Source organism: Moschus berezovskii, chromosome X (assembly GCF_049115385.1).
Source record: "Moschus berezovskii isolate FMDL1 chromosome X, NW_MosBer_1.0, whole genome shotgun sequence".
In the NCBI taxonomy this organism is placed as follows: domain Eukaryota; kingdom Metazoa; phylum Chordata; class Mammalia; order Artiodactyla; family Moschidae; genus Moschus; species Moschus berezovskii.
In genome coordinates, this window is record NC_142488.1 from 85,845,430 (window position 1) to 85,864,837 (window position 19,408).

At 38.9% G+C, this 19,408-nt stretch overlaps 1 protein-coding gene across 9 annotated transcripts in view; it reads left to right on the forward strand.

Moving 5' to 3' along the window:
• Window positions 1–19,408, forward strand: part of DIAPH2 (diaphanous related formin 2) — a 1,076,961-nt gene that overhangs the window by 859,456 nt on the left and 198,097 nt on the right. For 6 of the 9 annotated variants that reach the window (XM_055438268.2, XM_088834164.1, XM_088834162.1 and 3 more), the window contains exon 27: window positions 5,206–5,301. In XM_055438268.2, coding sequence (XP_055294243.2) covers window positions 5,206–5,301 — 96 coding nt within the window. Of the gene's footprint in view, window positions 1–5,205; window positions 5,302–7,833; window positions 18,175–19,408 lie in introns of those variants that run through there. The other 3 variants (XM_088834166.1, XM_088834160.1, XM_088834161.1) reach the window with 1 other exon arrangement.

Consider the following 19,408-nt stretch of genomic DNA (forward strand, 5'->3'; position numbering starts at 1 on the left):
GCAAAAGTATTTTCAAAAATTGTAAAGGGTCAGAGATTTTACTCTACTTGCATGCTAACAAGTCAGCTGCCAAAGTTCCAGGGGAGCTGGCAGAAGACACAAGATTCCTGGGTCAGAGACAAAGAAGTCTGTTGTTCACAGCACAGAGAGCAGTGTGAGCTTCATGTTCAAATTGCTTTCCCTTGCCCTCCAGCTCGCACAGGGTGATGCCAAGGTGGGCCCAGGTGGGTACTAGGCACATAGTGGGTTTGTGTCACATCTGAGGAACCCATACTTAAAAGAATCCAAATCTTGTATAGTGGGTTGAAAGCAAACTAGTCTGACATCTGCCCTAGAAGGAGATATAATCTGTCTTCAAAGTAAGCCTACCCTCTGCTCTGGAGGAAGACATTGTATCTTCAAGGCTGTTGACTGTAAAAACATCCTTGAAACGATAGTCCAGAACAATAGTCATCAATCCTGTGCCCACAAAATGTGCGCGAATGTGAGAAATTCATAGGGCATTACCTCTGAATAAGTTTGTGCTGGCCATTGGCAGACAGTCTTACATAAAGGTATAGTAGAGTTCATTTCTTGACCTACTGCTGATTTTAATCTGTGGTATCTTCAGATTGTTCTGGGGAAATTGAGTCAACACACACAGGTAAGTAGTGATGCTGAAAATGGAAATCAGTGGGCATTCAGCATCTACAGAATGGCCAACACTGTGAGAAACATGATATAGAAGATATAACCCGTGCCTTTTATTTTACCCAAAGATAAGTAGCTCACACAGAGCCCACTGTATTACATGCAGCTCTCCTGGCTCCTTAACACAGTCTGTGATCTAATTTCAGGATGAAAGATTAAAAAGTCACCTCTGAATTATTATTTCTCAGACATGCCCGTATATTACCATTTTACTGGCTAAAAGGCATTACCAAATTTCTCCTTAATATTCTTTCACTCAGTAAAATAGGAATTGTAATTTGTAAGAAAACACATTTTTCTATGTAATTCAATAAGGCTATTTTTCTTTTCAGTGATAACTAAAACACTTAAAAGATTTTTTACTCTGAGTTTGATATCATAAACCAAAAAATTAAAAAGTCAAAACAGTTACTCACTGCTAATCACATCTAAGTAAGAATGAGTAGTTCTGTGAACTTGGAAAATCTAAGTGAACTGTCAACCTCACACAGTTTGATCGTGGACCAAATTTTGCTGAAATTTATTTGAAATGAAGCATATCTTTCAAATGATCATGTTGACTTTCATTTTGTTTGAGGAAGACAAATCTATAATATATTTATAAAACCTTTACTCCTTAGGCTTGAACATTTCATGAAAATCTCTCAGTTCCTTTGAAAGTTATCATGAAGCAAACAAAAAAGTAATGGTGGACTAGTGGTTTGAAACTTATATTTCTTTCCTCAAAGGCATTACTGAGGTTTACCAAGACCTGGCATCATTTTCTTCTTTTTTTTTCCCCTAACAGAATCATCTAGCATATGCCTTCTCAGCAAGAGCTATATCACCCTCATGGGAATCAAAATTGGTTATTGGAGAGGTGGGAGGAGAAAAATCTTAGATATTACAATGGTCTGTGACTTTCCAAAGGTCCACAGTACATAAGCAGATATATAGTTATATCTGTGATACTAAATTTTAATATGGGGGGATTAGGAAAAAGATATCTAACAAGGCTCCTTTAGGGGAGGAGGGAACAAAAATGGGGGAAAAAAGTTGAGGAATGGTGATCTTACATAACATTCTGTTAAATGTTGTCAGGTGGCAACCACTAAATTAAGCACAGGGATTTATTTGTAATTCCTCTATACTTTATGTCTCTTGCCTGGAGAATCCCAGGGACGGGGGAGCCTGGTGGGCTTCCGTCTATGGGGTCACACAGAGTCGGACACGACTGAAGTGACTTAGCAGCAGCAGCAGTAGCAGCATACTTTATGTCATATTTGTTCTTTCTATCTTTTTAGTCCATAAACAATATAATAGCATTAAAGAATTTTAGTGACATGCTATCCATAATATCATCATGTTATAAACTTTTTTCATGTTTGCTCATCATTTATGTTAAATGATAAATACATACTGTTTGGTATTCTGTTGTCTTTACTCATATACATGTATTCATCTTTTTACATAGCCTTCATCATGACTGCTTTTATAAGGATACATGAAATTTAGTTGTACTTTGGTTCTCTTCTGGTTGTACTTCTGTATCTAAAAACTCCTTCCATATCTTCTTTTCCCCTTACTGCCTTTTAAAAATTGAGATCCTCAGAAAATATATTCTATGCCCCTTCTTCTCATACATTGTCTCAGGGTCATCTCACCCATCTTCCAATGACACTCTCATTTTTAGCTCCAGTCTAGACTTCACTCCTAGGCTCCATATATCCAACTTCTTACTGGATTTCTCTACTTAGATATTCCTCAAAAAGCTATTTTTTTCCAAACCTGTTTATCCTTTGTCTTCTAGACTCTCTTTCTCTCCTTGTTATCACACTTCCAGCCAGGTCCGATTGACTGTATTAATACCTTTAAAATATCCCTCCTCTCTAGTCACTCTGTTAACCCTTGATTTCAGTCCTTTATCTCTTACTGAGAGAATTACCATTACACTCCTAAATATCTCTCTACCTTCTGTCATGCTGTCCCCAGAGTTATCCTCCACAGTGCTGTCTGACAAGTCTTTCTAAAGTATAAATCATATCAAGTCACTTCCTATATTGCTTATGTCTGCACTGCCCAATACAGTAACCACGAGCCACGTATAGCTATTGAGCACTTGAAATGTAACTAATCTGAAATGAAAGATGCTGAAATTAAATTGTGTTAGATTTATGAGACTTGGTCTGATAAAAGGAATGTAAACTATATATAATTTTTGTATATACTGAGATAAATATTAATATATTGAGATACATTTCACCAGTTTCTTTTTATCTTTTTAAATATGGCTACCAGAAAACTTAAAATTATTTATGTGGCTCACATTTGTGGTTTGTATTTTATATCTGTTAATGCTGGCTTATAGGATAATGCTCAAACCCATATCATAGCATTAAAAAAAAAACTCAACTGAATAAATTTTAAAGTCCTAATTGGTTTTATTAAATGAATCATAAATTGGGTGACATCTCATCTGGTAAATAGAAGAGAGCTCTAAAGAGCTATACAAAAGCGAAGACTTTTATAGGCAGAAGGAAGCAAAACAGGGAAATTATTCTAGCAAAGAGTAGATTGTTCAGACAAGGTCACCTTCCTTTGTTGGACAGTGGGAGGTCTATCAGGTAGATTTCCTTTCTAGTGTTGACCAGGAAATTTCAGACTGAGTGATTAAGATTATATTCCTAGGAGAGGCTGAAACTGCAATTAGATTAAGTCTCTATTTGGTGATGTGAGTCTTTTTACAGGTCACTCCATTTTGGGCCTGTTGGCTCTCTTTTAACAACAGCATTATGATGTTTCATCATGTGGCCATCACATGCCTAGTGCATTTCATCTTCTTCTAGCTATCATGCAACAATTGATCTGGATTCATATCAGGGCCCCTCCATGTGCCAGCTGTGTGATCTGGAGCAAGATGCTTAAACTCTCTAAGTTTTAGTATACCTAGCTGACAAACAAAGATATTATTTGTTTCAATATTTTGTTTGGAGGATCATATCACCAAAGTGGGAGTTCCCTGGCTTCCAGTGGTTAAGCACTATCACTGATGCAGGTCTGGGTTCGATCCCTGGTCAAGGAACTAAGATCCCACAAGCTTCGTGGTGCAGCCAAAAAAAAAAAAAAAATGTAATCAATGTCAAGTGCCTACCACATAAAATTTAATTCTTCCCAATACATTCCAGTCGTGCCAGACTTCATTTCCTCTTTTCTTTCTATTGTAAAGAGCAGGTAATTGTTCAGATGTGTATGCAGCCTTAATATTCCTAAAAGTGAGTATCCTCTTTCCCTGTTTAGTCTCTGGAATTCTACTTTCCCTTTATTTTTCCTGTTTTCATCAAATATTATGCCTGAAAACCTCTGTGTTTCCTTCTATTTTTTCACTCAATGTCCTGTCCTAGAGATTGATTTTAAAAATAAAACAATGATTGTAACATTGAGGAAATCTCAAGTCAAATGAAGAACATAATCAAAAAAGATTGTAGCTTGTTCCTTCCCCATAAGAGAATATATTTTTCCAAAGATCTGACACCCCACAGTTAATCCTTTAAGCAAAGTAGGATTTAAATTTAAGAATAACATCAGAAACAATTTCTTCTCCCTCACTCCCACTCTTTTCTTCTCTTAGCCCTCCTGCTTACAAATGTCTTCTACCCTAGACCCACACATTAGCTACCACTCTAACTACCTGGTGAGGGTCCTTTTCATCAGTGAGGTCTGTTGAGAAAAGGCTCCTCAGCTCACTGTGGATTATCCACAGTGTCTTAGAGAGTTTCTGGCAATGGACACTTGCTCTAACAAATCTTAAAGGTGTTTTTGATGGCCAGAATTGTCAAAGATAAGAGTAGGGTAAAATGTTTTATATACGTTTCCGTTGGGAACTTCCATGAACATCTTTTGAGTATTCCACTCATAGCAAAAGCTTAGAAGCACAACAGCATTCTAAAAGGGGTGATGAGACTCTGGCTAATGTCTCTCAAGTGTTAAATGTGGCCTTTCAGATGATGTATTCACCTTTGCCTTCTGATATGGATTAGGTAGGAGCTGAATGCAAATGTTTTTTGCAAATAGTGTCTTTTAAGATAATTGCAGATGATGGTTGAATGCTGAAGGTATTAATACAATCAGTATTTAACCTTGTGTAACTCTGCTTCATCAAATCACACCCTGCACATTGATTGCATTAAGCTGGGTCAGTGGTTTCTTACTTAGGAATATCTTATAAGAATCTTAACATGAAGGCAACAGTAGTTGATCAGCTGCTGTTTATTTACATACTGAACATGTCATCAATAATACAAAAGCCAAGGTCTTTAAGTTGAAAGAACAGTGGGATTGGCATGAATTTTGCTTAATGGTGCGTAATAAGCAAAGTAGTCTGTGGTGCCAGAAACTGACAGGATGCATTATGTTGAAACAGATATATGCCTTTAATTTAGGGGTATTATGTAAATCTGACAGGAGTTTTTCCCTTTATTTTCCTGTAGCTTAACTTTAATTGCTCCGAGATTAATTCTGATTTTTCCCTTCCTCCAGAGGGTGATGAGACGGGCGTGATGGATAATCTTCTGGAAGCCCTGCAATCAGGGGCGGCATTCCGAGACCGCAGAAAGCGGATTCCAAGGAATCCAGGTAAGAGCCATTCTAGCTCTCATGGTATTATACAATGTAAATGCTCAGAACCAAATACCAAAAAGAAAAAAAAAATCCTTTCTCATGGAAAAAAAAAATCTTTAAAACAGTTGATCTCAGTTCACGAGTGAAGTCTCAGCAGGCTTCTATATCTACCTGATCACAAGTTTTAACTTTGTAAAAGTGTCTTCAAATAACAGTAGGCTTTCTAAAAATAGTTTAGAAACAAGGATTCACACTGTGTTTAATACTAAATATTTTTAATTGTTATTTTATGAGCATGTGGTTTGTCTAGAAGATGGTTTAAAATCATAACTGTAATTAACGTCATTCCAAATAATTGGCTTTAAGGATGTCACAGGTAAGGAAACTGAGATAATGCTTCTTTTCAGAGGTCATTTTGGCTTCATGATCCATTATCCATGTTACTAAAGAAAGGAACTGATGATCCAAGATCCCCTGAAGTCTCAAAGTCTTGGAACCCCTTTTTGTGTGTGTTAGATTAGTAACAAAGCCAAATTATGAAATTGATCTTGGGGGAATAAAAAACATAAAAGAAACAAAACAGCCTCCCTCTCTCAAGTGGAAACAGAAAGTTGTCCGTTTTTCCACTTCATACCCTATGTCTGAAATAAATAAGAACTTCTTGCAGAATAATCCAAGTAGGCTGAGCTATCCACTTCTTTTAAGGAAATTTTTATATTTTTAATTCCTATCTTTCTTGAAGTAGAGGGAGAAATTATATGTGTTGCTTGTAAAAGTTCTCTTCATGGGCTGTAGATTGATATGGAGATGTCAATGAAAAAAGGAAAATTAATAGTAAACATGGAAACTCTACTTAATTTAGATTAGTAAGATTTGTCTTATATAGCCTACAATTCAGAAATATTCTATGTTTGGAATAGAAACGATCAAATTTCATTAAAATGGAAATTCAGCTCAGTTCAGTCACTCAGTCGTGTCTGATTCCCTGTGACCCCATGGACTGTAGCACACCAGGCTTCCCTGTCCATCACCAGCTCCCAAAGCTTGCTCAAACTCATGTCCATTGAGAAGGCAATGGCAGACCACTTCAGTATTCTTGCCTTGAGAACCCCATGAACAGTATGAAAAGGCAAAATGGAAATTGGTACCTCTCAAAACTATTGTACTCCCAACAAAATAATGAAATAAATGAAGCCCAGTGAAGAATGAATGACCAAGCTTTGTCCCCTTAGTCCCTGGCACAGGAATATAAGCGCAAAAGGCTGACAAGTAACAGGAAGTACAGCTGATCTCTCCACCACCCCCTATTTCCCTGACAATGAGAGGATGCCTGGATGAGAAATACATATCTCACACACTCCGAGAGTGGCCCCTAGAGAGGCCCCTCTGAGATGATAACCATTTCCTAGCAGGAACCACCACTGGGCTGCAGAAACCATTAACCATGTGGAACACCCTCTAATATGCTGTGGAATGCAGAAATACAAAACCGTCCGTCAGCAAGCACCAAAAGAGACCCTAAGGGTCAAAATTATTCATCAACAAGCACCAAAGAAACAGTCTTAGAAAGCAGTGTAAGAGCTCTGTGGTCACCTTTCAAATACATACAAGCAAATTCATTATCCTAGGGAATTGCACTGCTATTTTGTTCATGACATCTGAATTAGGAAACATCGGTGCTTCCCGGTCCCTGCCATTATTCTCCCTCCACTTAAAAAAAAAAAAGAAAAAATTATTTGGCTGTGCTGGGCCTTAGGTGCAGCATGCAAAAAAATAAAGAATGATCTAGAAAAGCTTTTGGCAATGGTGAAATTCATGGCAGAAGACAATATAAGCTGTATTTCATCTTTTTCACATTTGAGTGAATCCTGATGGGTAGATTAGCCTGAAAGTTAGATTTTGTTGAGAGAAGAAGAATGTTTTGATTGGAGTGTAAGGCTATTTTATGTAGATGAAGACATTGCAGATGGCCTACAAAAAGAGTGGAAGACTGAAGGAAAGAATGTTAACATCTCTATTTGTATGTCCATAGTTTTTAAGGTAATGCTGCATGGTAGATGTCAGGATCACTACTAATCTTTCCTCAATCTTGACCTGTAAAATGCAAATATTCTCCCATGCTACCAGAGGCCCCTTCCACCTTTTAAGGAAAATAAAAACCAGTCCTGCTCTTTCCTGAACAATCAGAGCATTTATAGTCAGTGGGAAAGCAAACTGAAATAATTTTTCTATCAATGCAGTTTTCTGTTAAGCAGCTTATAAGTAAAAGCACCTTATTCTGTGCCATAAAAGAACTGCCGTCATCTTTCTAAGCTGTTTATTTTTAAAATGCATTTGCTAAGGCCCCTGTCTGATTAGTCTCACACCTCATACTGACTCTACAAAGACTGTACCGAGAGAGGGATCATTTCATGGGGTTTCTGTGAGTTTAGTACTAAGGTAATGTAGTGTTGTCAACTGCAAAAAACTAAGAATATATTCACAAACTGTATACTCTTTTCATACTGATTCCGAATAATTTAAATTAAGACCTCTCTTATTTTGTAGTTGGAGGGCCTCCAAAGCACACAGGGTCAAAAATATCAGCCCCATTAGCTCTGGCAGCCATTCCAAGGAGCAGCAGCCAATGCACATGTCCAGTGGTGAGAAGAAACCAGAAGGCAGACAGTGGCAGTGATTGGTAAAGCATCTTGGATATCAGTAGAAGTGCTTGAAGGGAGAGGGAGGGGAAGGCAGGCACAGAGTTTGCAAGTCTGCCAAAAACTCTTGTCTGTTTCCCTCTTTCTTAAAGCAACAGAACTGGGGGCTTTTCCACATTCCCTCCCTGTTTCTGCCTCTTTTAGCTATGATCCTCTTTTCCTGCTGGCCTCCTTTTGTTTTCACTTTCCTAGGCACCTTATTTTGTTCCTTCCCAAGATCCCATTGACTTCATAGTGTTGCACTTTCCCTGTTCAACCCCAGTATCCTTGTTCCTGTCCAAAAACCTCTACTTCACCATGGTGAGATAAAAGCAGAAAAAATAAATTATAAAGAAGACTATTTTCTCCAAGTCAAGTCAAATCAGAAGAAATACCCAAAAAAATCTGAAATCAAAGTCAACCACAGACAGCAAAGAAGTAATGCTCTGCTTGCCAAACCCCTTATCATTGCTTACAGATGGAAACTTCAACGTGTACAATACATAGCCCTACAATTGTGCGTCTAATTGCAGTGTTTTCAATTCCATGTTTAAAGAAAATGAAGTGAGAGTCTGTATTTTTCATTAGAAAATCAAAATGTTAATAAATGGTATGCAGAGTTGCCTAAATTGCAAATCTTCTGCAGAGAACCGATGTTCCCCTCCCTAAGAAGAGCTCACATTAGTTTACTCAGAAACAGCTCCCAAATATTGCCTCCAGCCCATTCAGCTGAGTGTACTGTTTCACTCAGGGCACCAAAAGCCATTTTAAGGGAGAGGATCACATTTGTAGTAATTTTGAAAATATTACTAACTGTTATAGCACAGGCCCCAGCCAATCAGAACATGCAAGGGTAAGGAATAGCCTGATATCTGTACCAATGCCCACTGGCTGAATATTAATCCAGATTATGACTGGGCTGGTGTCAAATTCAGAAATTAGGAAATGAACCTCTAAACATTCATTCATTCATTCAACTTCCTCTGTTTTGTGAAAGGTGCTATGCTAGACATGATGGCAGATACAAAAATAATTAAGATTTCCTTAGTTATAAGACCCTTGTGTCTTATAGAAATGATATGGATAGAAAGACTACAGGATAAGGCAGACAATAGGGGCATTATACAAGAGATGTTAATAACATACTATGTGAGTTCTGAGGAGGAAAATATCATGCCATATCAATATGTCAGAAAAAATCATGGAGAAAAAGTCTTTGAAAGATGAGTATGGATTTCAGCAGTAAGAAGTGGGGATAGTAGGCATTTGAATTAGATGAAATATCATTAAGAGTTTAGAAAGTGCAAAGCATTTTGGGAGAGTGGCAAACAGCACAGCTTCTAAGAAAATAGGTTATATAAAGTGTAAAAATATGGAGATAATTCTGGAAAAGTAGGTTGTTACCCTATCAGAGAATGCTTGAATAAGAGACTAAGGTGTGTCATTCTTTAGGCAATGGGAATATACTGAGCTTTTTAGCAGTGGAAGGATATGATCAAAGCTATATATTGAGATATTTAATCTATAGGAATGTGGATGATGACTTAGGATTCTACTGTCTTATCCTTAGACAAAAGGAGAAAATTTAGGGAAAGAGAAGTAACCAGGAGTCAAGGATAATCATAGGATTTTGACTTTGAATACCTTGGAGGACACGGGTTATGAGAGAAAACTATTGAGATCAGGAAAAGGAATGGTGACAAAAGACAAATTCAGTTTGGGGCAAGTGAAACTGCCAAGTGGTAGCAGAGCATTGAAATCAAGATATCCAGAAGTTTCTTAGAAATATGATTGTAGATTTCATCACAAGATGATTGAGTTAGTGAGATTTCTGATTATATTGAATACTTTGGAAATGAAAGAGATTATTAGAGGGATTATTAAGAAAAATAAATCCAAACCCAGAACTTTGAAAATGCCTCTCCTTAGGGTCTAAAAGTAGAAGATTAGCAGAGAAGATCAATCAGGAACACTTGGGTAGGTAGGAGGCCAATCAAAACATTATTGTTCTAAAAGCAAAAGAAGGCAGAAAAGGTGGGCATTTTCAACAATGGCATATGCTACAGTGAGATCAAATAATATCAAGACCAATGACTTGCCATTTGAGAGCTTTCTAGTGACATTTTAAGAGCATCTTTTTAATATTGGAATGGATCTGGGAGCCAGAATTGAGGAACTTAGTAGATGGTGAGGCTCTAGGGGTAGATAGTATCCATTCAGAATTAAACAATTTTATTGACAGTCCCCTGGGCATCACATGCTAGGTTAGGTACTGAGGATGTAACACCAAATAGGATGTTTGCCTCAACAAGCTCACAGACCATTTGAGAAAACATGAATATAATCCACGTGATACAAGTGCAATGCAAGAAGCCATTGTAAATCAACTGTACTTCAGGTAAAAACATTTTAATTTAAAAAGAAGTGCAGGAGGATAGGAGATGGTGGAGGAATAGGATGGGGCGACCACTTTCTCCCCCACAAATTCAGCAAAAGAACATTTGAACGCTGAGTAAATTCCACAAAACAACTTCTGAATGCCGGCAGAGGACATCAGGCACCCAGAAAAGCAGCCCATTGTCTTTGAAAGAAGGTAGGAAAGAGTATAAAAGATAAAAAGAGAGACAAAAGAGGGAGGGACGAAGCTCCGTCCTGGGAAGGGAGGCTTAAAAAAAAAAAAAAAAAGGGACAAGTTTCCAAACACCTGGAAACACTCACTGGCGAGTCTGTGGCCACCCTTGGGACCTCAGAGGGCCACATAATCGGGAGAGAAAATAAATAAATAATTAAAACCCACAGACTAAGTGCTCAGAGGAAACTCTCAGCAGAGAAGCTGCACAACGGACCGAACCCCCAACAAGCAAGGGGCGGGCTGGGCAGGGAGGCGCGGGTGACAGCGCTTAGAGAGAGGACTGGGCCTGAACGCTCCGAGGGCAATCTGAGGGTGCTAATGGGAGACAGCTAAGCAGACTGCAGCGAAAAGGCAAAAAGCCCCAACCTAAGACTCCACCAGCCCCTCTCACAGAACAAAGGACTGAGCAGAGTGAGCCGGCTGCGGTTGGCCAACCCCCCATCCGCCACCGCGACAGGCAGGGAGGGCGGCCAGAGCCAGAAGGGGGCAAACGAGGCCCCAGAGAGGCCTCCCATACCAAGCTTCAGGCAGGCTTCCTTGCTAATCAAGACTTCTTGGGTTCCAGCCGGTCAATATCCGCCCGAGAAGGTGCGCCGGTTGTACACCCAGAAAACCGTGTGGCAGGGACCAGGGAGGCAACAAGTCGCAGTGACCACACTCGCCAAACGTCTGGTCGCCTGAGCTGCTCGGACCAGGGAAGGCACAGAATACAGGCCCAACCAAGTCTGCGCCTTTGAGGAGTACCAAGGACCTGAACCTGAGCCGCACAGACCTGGAAAGTGCATGCAACCCAGTGCTGGCCACGGACAGTTCCCGATAGAGCAACCCAGAGCCTGAGCAGCATAAACAGGGAAAGCACACATGCTGCGAGCAGGGGAAATCCCAGTGTAGCTGAGCCATTATGCACACTCCCCACAGACACCAGGGATATTTGCTAGCAGCGTCCCTCCCTCCCCACAGCACGTCTGAACAGGTGAACCTATAAAAGCGTCCACCACCGCCCCCTTGTATCAGGGCGGGAATTAGACACGGAAGAGACCAGCAAGCAGAAGAGCTTAAACAGAAAGAACTGCCTTGGATGTGACAGATGGAGATGTCTTGAGCCTACTGCAAGAATAAGACCGAAAACCAGAGGCAAAGGATTAACTCCAAATCCTGAAAACACCAGAGATCTCCTGTTCCAGGGAACATTAACTGATACGAGCTGATCAAATGCCTTCATACATACACTGAAACCAGGCACCACCCAAGGGTCAACAAGTTTCAGAGAAAGACATACCACTCAAATTTGCCAGCAACACAGGAGAATAGCCCTGAACTTCCATATACAGGCTGCCCAAAGCCACTCCAAACACATTGACATCTCAAACTCATTACTGGACACTTTATTGCACTCCAGAGAGAAGAAATCCAGCTCCACCCACCAGAACAATGACACAAGCTTCCCTAACCAGGGAACCTTGACAAGCCACCCGTCCAACCCCACACACAGCGAGGAAACTACATAATTAAGAGAACTCCACCAACTGTCAGAAGACAGAAAGGCCACCCCAAGCACAGCAATATAAGTAAGATAAAGAGTCAGAGAAATACCCAGCAAGTAAAGGAACAGAATAAATGCCCACCAACACAAACAAAAGAGGAAGATATAGGGAATCTACCTGAAAAAGACTTTTGAATTTTAATATTGAAAATGATTCAAAATCTGGAAAGCAAGATGTAGTTACAGATAAATAACTTGGAGGAAAGGATTGAGAACATACGAGAAAGTTTTAATACAGATTTAGAGGAAATAAAAAAGAGTCAATATACAGTGAATAATACAATAGATGAGATCAGAAACACTCTGGAGGGAACAAACAGTAGAATAACGGAGGCAGAAGACAGGATAAGCGAGCTAGAAGATAGAAATGTAGAAATAAATGAAACAGAGAGGGAAAAAGTAAAACAAATTAAAAGAAATGAGGACAATATTAGAGACCTCTGGGACAATGTTAAACGCCCCAACATTCGAATTGTACGGGTCCCAGAAGAAGAAGACAAAAAGAAAGACCATGAGAGAATACTTGAGGAGATAATAGTTGATAACTTCCCTAAAATTGGGAAGGAAATAATCACCCAAGTCCAAGAAACCCAGAGAGTCCCCAACAGGATAAACCCAAGGCGAAATACTCCAAGACACATATTAATCAAATTAACAAAGATCAAACACAAAGAACAAATTAAAAGCAACAAGGGAAAAGCAGCAAATAACACACAAGGGGATTCCTATAAGGATAACAGCTGATCTTTCAACAGAAACTCTTCAGTCCAGGAGGGAATGACAAGACATACTTAGAGTGACGAAAGAGAGTAACCTACAGCCCAGATTACTATACCCAGCAAGGATCTCATTCAAATATGAAGGAGAAATAAAAAGTTTTACAGACAAGCAAAAGCTGAGAGAATTCAGCATCACCAAACCAGCTCTCCAACAAATGCTAAAGGACCTTCTCTAGACAGGAAACACAGAAAGGGTGTATTAACTCGAACCCAAAACAATAAAGAAAATGGCAACGGGTTCATACTTATCAATAATCACCTTAAATGTAAATGGGTTGAATGCCCCAACCAAAAGACAAAGGCTGGCTGAATGGATACAAAAACAAGACCCCCATATATGCTGTCTACAAGAGACCCATCTCAAAACAAGGGACACGTATAGGCTGAAACGAAAGGGCTGGAAAAAGGTATTCCACGCAAACAGAGACCAAAAGAAAGCAGGAGTAGCAATACTCATATCAGATAAAATAGACTTTAAAACGAAGCCTGTGAAAAAAGACAAAGAAGGAAACTACATAATGATCAAAGGATCAATCCAAGAAGAAGATATAACAATTATAAATATTTATGCACCCAACATAGGAGCACCTCAATATGTAAGACAATTACTAACAAGTATGAAAGGGGAAATTAACAACAATGCAATAATAGTGGGAAAATTTAATACCCCACTTACATCTATGGATAGATCAACTAAACAGAAAGTTAACAAGGAAACACAAACTGTAAATGATACAATAGACCAGTTAGACCTAATAGATCTCTATAGGACATTTCACCCCAAAACAATGAATTTCACCTTTTTCTCAAGTGCACATGGAACCTTTTCCAGGATAGATCACATCCTGGGCTATAAATCTAGCCTTGGTAAATTTAAAAAAATTTGATATCATTCCAAACATCTTTTCTGACCCAATGCAGTAATATTAGATCTCAATTACAGGAGAAAAACTATTAAAAATGCCAACATATGGAGGCTGAATAACGAACAAATCATAGAAGAAATCAAAAGAGAAATCAAAATATGCATAGAAATGAATGAAAATGAAAACACAACAACCCAAAACCTCTGGGACACTGTAAAAGCAGTGCTAAGGAGAAGATTCATAGCAATACAGGCACAGCTCAAGAAACAAGAAAAAAGTCAACTAAATAACCTAATTCTACATCTAAAGAAACTAGAAAAGGAAAAAATGAAGAATCCCAGGGTAAGTAGAAGGAAAGAAATCGTAAAAATTAGGGCAGAAATAAATGCAAAAGAAACAAAAGAGACCATAGCAAAAATCAACAAAGCCAAAAGCTGGTTCTTTGAGAAGGTAAATAAAATTGACAAACCACTAGCCAGACTCATCAAGAAACAAAGGGAGAAGAACCAAATCAATAAAATTAGAAATAAAAATGGAGAAATCACAACTGACAACACAGAAATGCAGGATTAATAGAGAATATTAGGATAATTAGAGAATACTATCAGCAATTATATGGCAATAAAATGGATAACTTGGAAGAAATGGACAAATTCTTAGAAAAGTACAACTTTCCAAAACTGAACCAGGAAGAAATAGAAAATCATAAACAGACATATCACAAGCACGGAAATAGAAGCTATAATAGAAATCTTCCAGCAAACAAAAGCCCAGGTCCACACGGCTTCACAGCTGAATTCTACCAAAAATTTAGAGAAGAGCTAACACCTATTCTACTCAAACTCTTCCAAAAAATTGCTGAGGAAGGGAAACTTCCAAACTCATTCTATGAGGCCACCATCACCCTAATCCCAAAACCTGGTAAAGGTCCCACAAAAAAAAACTACAGGCCAATATCAATCATGAACATAGATGCAAAAATCCTTAACAAAATTCTAGCAATCAGAATCCAACAGCACATTAAGAAGATCACACATCATGACCAACTGGGCTTTATCCCAGGAATGCAAGGATTCTTCAATATCCGCAAATCAATCAATGTAATACACTACATTAACAAACTGAAAAATAAAAATCATATGATTATCTCAATAGATGCAGAGAAAGACTTCGACAAAATTCAACATCCATTTATGATAAAAGCCCTACAGAAGATGGGAATAGAAGGGACATACCTCAACATAATAAAAGCTATATTTTAGAAAAGGCAGAGGCACCAGAGATCAAATTGCCAACATCCGCTGGATCATGGAGAAAGCAAGAGAGTTCCAGAAAAACATCTATTTCTGCTTTATTGACTATGCCAAAGTTTTTGACTGTGTGGATCACAACAAACTGTGGAAAATTCTGAAAGAGATGGGAATACCAGACCACCTGACCTGCCTCTTGAGAAACCTGTATCCAGGTCAGGAAGCAACAGTTAGAACTGGACATAGAACAACAGACTGGTTCCAAATAGGAAAAGGAGTATGGCAAGGTTGTATATTGTCACCCTGCTTATTTAACTTACATGCAGAGTACATCATGAGAAATGCTGGGCTGGAAGAAGCACAAGCTGGAATCAAGACTGCCGGGAGAAAAATCAATAACCTCAGATATGCAGATGACACCACCCTTATGGCAGAAAGTGAAGAACTAAAGAGCCTCTTGATGAAAGTGAAAGAGGAGAGTGAAAAAGTTGACTTAAAGCTCAATATTCAGAAAACTAAGGTCATGGCATCCAGTCCCATCACTTCATGGGAAATAGATGGGGAAACAGTGGAAACAGTGTCAGACTTTATTTTTTTGGGCTCCAAAATCACTGCAGATGCTGATTGCAGCCATGGAATTAAAAGATGCTTACTCCTTGGAAGGAAAGTTATAACCAGCCTAGATAGCATATTATAAAGCAGAGACATTACTTTGCCAACCAAAGTCCGTTTAGTCAAGGCTCTTGTTTTTCCCGTGGTCATGTATGGATGTGAGAGTTGGACTGTGAAGAAAGCTGATCGCCAAAGAATTGATGCTTTTGAACTGTGGTGCTGGAGGAGACTCTTGAGAGTCCCTTGGACTGCAAGGAGATCCAACCAGTCCATTCTAGAGGAGATCAATCCTGGGTGTTCATTGGAAGGACTGATGCTAAAGCTGAAACTCCAATACTTTGGCCACCTCATGCGACAAGTTGACTCACTGTAAAAGACTCTGATGCTGGGAGGGATTGGGGGTGGGAGGAGATGGGGACGACAGAGAATGAGATTGCTGAATGGCATCACCGACCCGGTGGACATGAGTTTGAGTGAACTCCGGGAGTTGGTGATGGACAGGGAGGCCTGGCGTGCTGTGGTTCATGGGGTCGCAAACAGTCGGACACGACTGAGTGACTGAACTGAACTGAACTGATGACAAACCCACAGCAAACATTATCCTCAATGGTGAAAAATTGAAAGCATTTCCCCTAAAGTCAGGAACAAGAGAAGGGTGTCCACTCTCACCGCTACTTTTCAACATAGTTCTGGAAGTTTTGGCCACTGCAATCAGAGCAGAAAAAGATATAGGAATTCAAGTTGGAAAAGAAGTAAAACTTTCACTGTTCGCTGTTGACATGATCCTAAAGACTCTACCAGAAAGCTACTAGAGCTAACCAATGAATACAGTAAGTTTGCAGGATATAAAATCAACACACAGAAATCCCTTGCATTCCTATACATTATAATGAGAAGATAGAAAGAGTAGTTAAGGAAACTATTCCATTCACTGTTGCAAAGAAAATAATTAAATACTTAGAAATATATCTACCTAAGGTAACAAAAGACCTGTACATAGAAAACTATAAAACACTGGTGAAAGTAATCAAAGAGGACATTGATAGACAGAGAAATATACTGTGTTCGTGGATTGGAAGAATAAATATTGTGAAAATGAGTATACTACCCAAAGTAATTTATACATTCAATGCAATCCCTATCAAGCTACCCATGATATTTTTCACAGAGCTAGAACAAATAATCTCACAATTTGTATGGAAATACAAAAAACCTTGAATAGCCAAAGCAATCTTGAGGACGAAGAATGGAACTGGGGGAATCAACCTGCTGGACTTCAGGCTCTACTACAAAGCCACAGTCATCAAGACAGTATGGTACTGGCATAAAGACAGAAATATAGACCAATGGAACAAAATAGAAAGCCCAGAGATAAATCCACGCACCTATGGACACCTTATCTTTGACAAAGGAGGCAAGAATATAAAATGGAGAAAAGACAGTCTCTTTAACAAGTGGTTCTGGGAAAACTGGTTAGCCACTTTTGAAAGAATGAAACTAGAACACTTCCTAACACCATATACAAAAATAAAGTCAAAATGAATTAAAGATCTAAGTGTAAGACCAGAAACTATAAAACTCCTAGAGGAGAACATAGGCAAAACGCTCTCCGACATAAATCATAGCAGGATCCTCCATGACCCACCTCCCAGAATATTGGAAATAAAAGCAAAAATAAACAAATGGGACCTAATTAAAATCAAAAGCTTCTGCACAGCAAAGGAAACTATAAGCAAGGTGAAAAGACAGCCTTCAGAATGGGAGAAAATAATAGCAAATGAAACAACTGACAGAGAATTAATCTCCAAAATATACATGCAGCTCCTGCAACTCAATTCCAGAAAAATAAATGACCCAATCAAAAAATGGGCCAAAGAACTAAACAGACATTTCTCCAAAGAAGACATACAGATGGCTAACAAACACATGAAAAAATGCTCAATATCCCTCATAATCAGAGAAATGCAAATCAAAACCACAATGAGATACCATTACACACCAGTCAGAATGGCTGCTATCCAAAAGTCTACATGCAATAAATGCTGGAGAGGGTGTGGAGAGAAGGGAACCCTCTTACACTGTTGGTGGGAATGCAAGCTAGTACAGCCACTATGGAGAACAGTGTGGAGATTCCTTAAAAAACTGGAAATAGAACTGCTGCACTCCTGGGATACACACTGAAGAAACCAGAATTGAAAGAGCCACATGTACTCCAATGTTCATTGCAGCACTGTTTATAATAGCCAGGACATGGAAGCAACCTAGATGTCCATCTGCAGACGAATGGATAAGAAAACTTTGGTGCATATACACAATGGAGTATTATTCAGCCATTAAAAAAAATATTTTGAATCAGTTCTAATGAGGTGGATGAAACTTTAGCCTATTATACAGAGTGAAGTATGCCAGAAAGAAAAACACCAATACAGTATAGTAACGCATACATATGGAATTTAGAAAGGTGATAATGATAACCCTGTATATAAGACAGCAAAAGAGACACAGATGTATAGAACAGTCTTTTGGACTCTGTGGGATAGGGCGAGGGTGGGATGATTTGGGAGAATGGTATTGTATCATGTATATTATCATATGTGGAATGAATCGCCAGTCCAGGTTTGATGCATGAGACAGGATGCTTGGGGCTGGTGCACTGGGATTTCCCAGAGGGATGGGATGGGGAGGGAGGTGGGAGGGGGGTTCATGATTGGGAACACATGTACACCCGGGGCGGATTCATGTCAATGTATGGCAAAACCAACCAATATAATATTGTAATTAACCTCCAATAAAAAAAATAATAAAATGATAAAAAAATAAGCGCAATTTTATATGTGCCATAATGAGATAGGAATCATGTGTTTATGTAGCACGGGACATAGAATAATTCCCGACATCCCCTACCCTCTCACCTTTGTATTCCCTAAAATATGTGTTAGCACTTCAGTCATGTCCTACTCTTTGTGACCACATGGACTGTAGCCCACCTGACTCCTCTGTCCAAGGAATTCTCCAGACAAGGATACTGGAGTGGGTAGACATTCCCTTCTCCAGGGGTTCTTTCTGACCCGGAGATGGAACCTAGGTCTCCTGCATTGCTGGTGGCTTTCTTTACTGTCTAAAATATAGACACTTTCTATAAATTCGGTGGGTGAAAGGAACGTTTCGATTTCTATCATCTATGAATTTGGCTAAATCTTTCTGGACTCTCTTTGTTACAGCCTTTGTTAGCACTTAAGGTAATAAGTCCCATATGTTTACAACTACTTTGTAAAGAATTGTCCATCAGTATTCTTAACTTTGTCATTATAAGGTCAAAGATATACTTTGGAGGAAAAAGAAATTCATTAAGAAAACCTTGCAGGAGTAAAAACCACACTTAAAATATATACACAATGCCACATCTTTTTTTTTTCCCCTGACTATCTTTAGATACTTTGGACATGCTTATCTTTTAATCAGCTCCACCTCTTCCTTCTCTGCCCACTGTCAGTATAAACAGGCTGCTCAGCAATAGATAGATATCTAACTGGGCTATTTTGGGTATGACTAGATTTTGATATATAGTTCTAGACATTAAAAACACACATACACAAGAGGATTAGAAAGACATGAAACCAGGAAACAGAATAAATGTAATTTAGTTTTAGAAACACACAAGGCAACTAAGAAAACTAAATTTGGAAAAACAGAAGAAACGTGGGAGACACATGATCCTAGTTTTATGGATCAGCAAATGAAAGTGAAAAAGTGAAAGTGTGA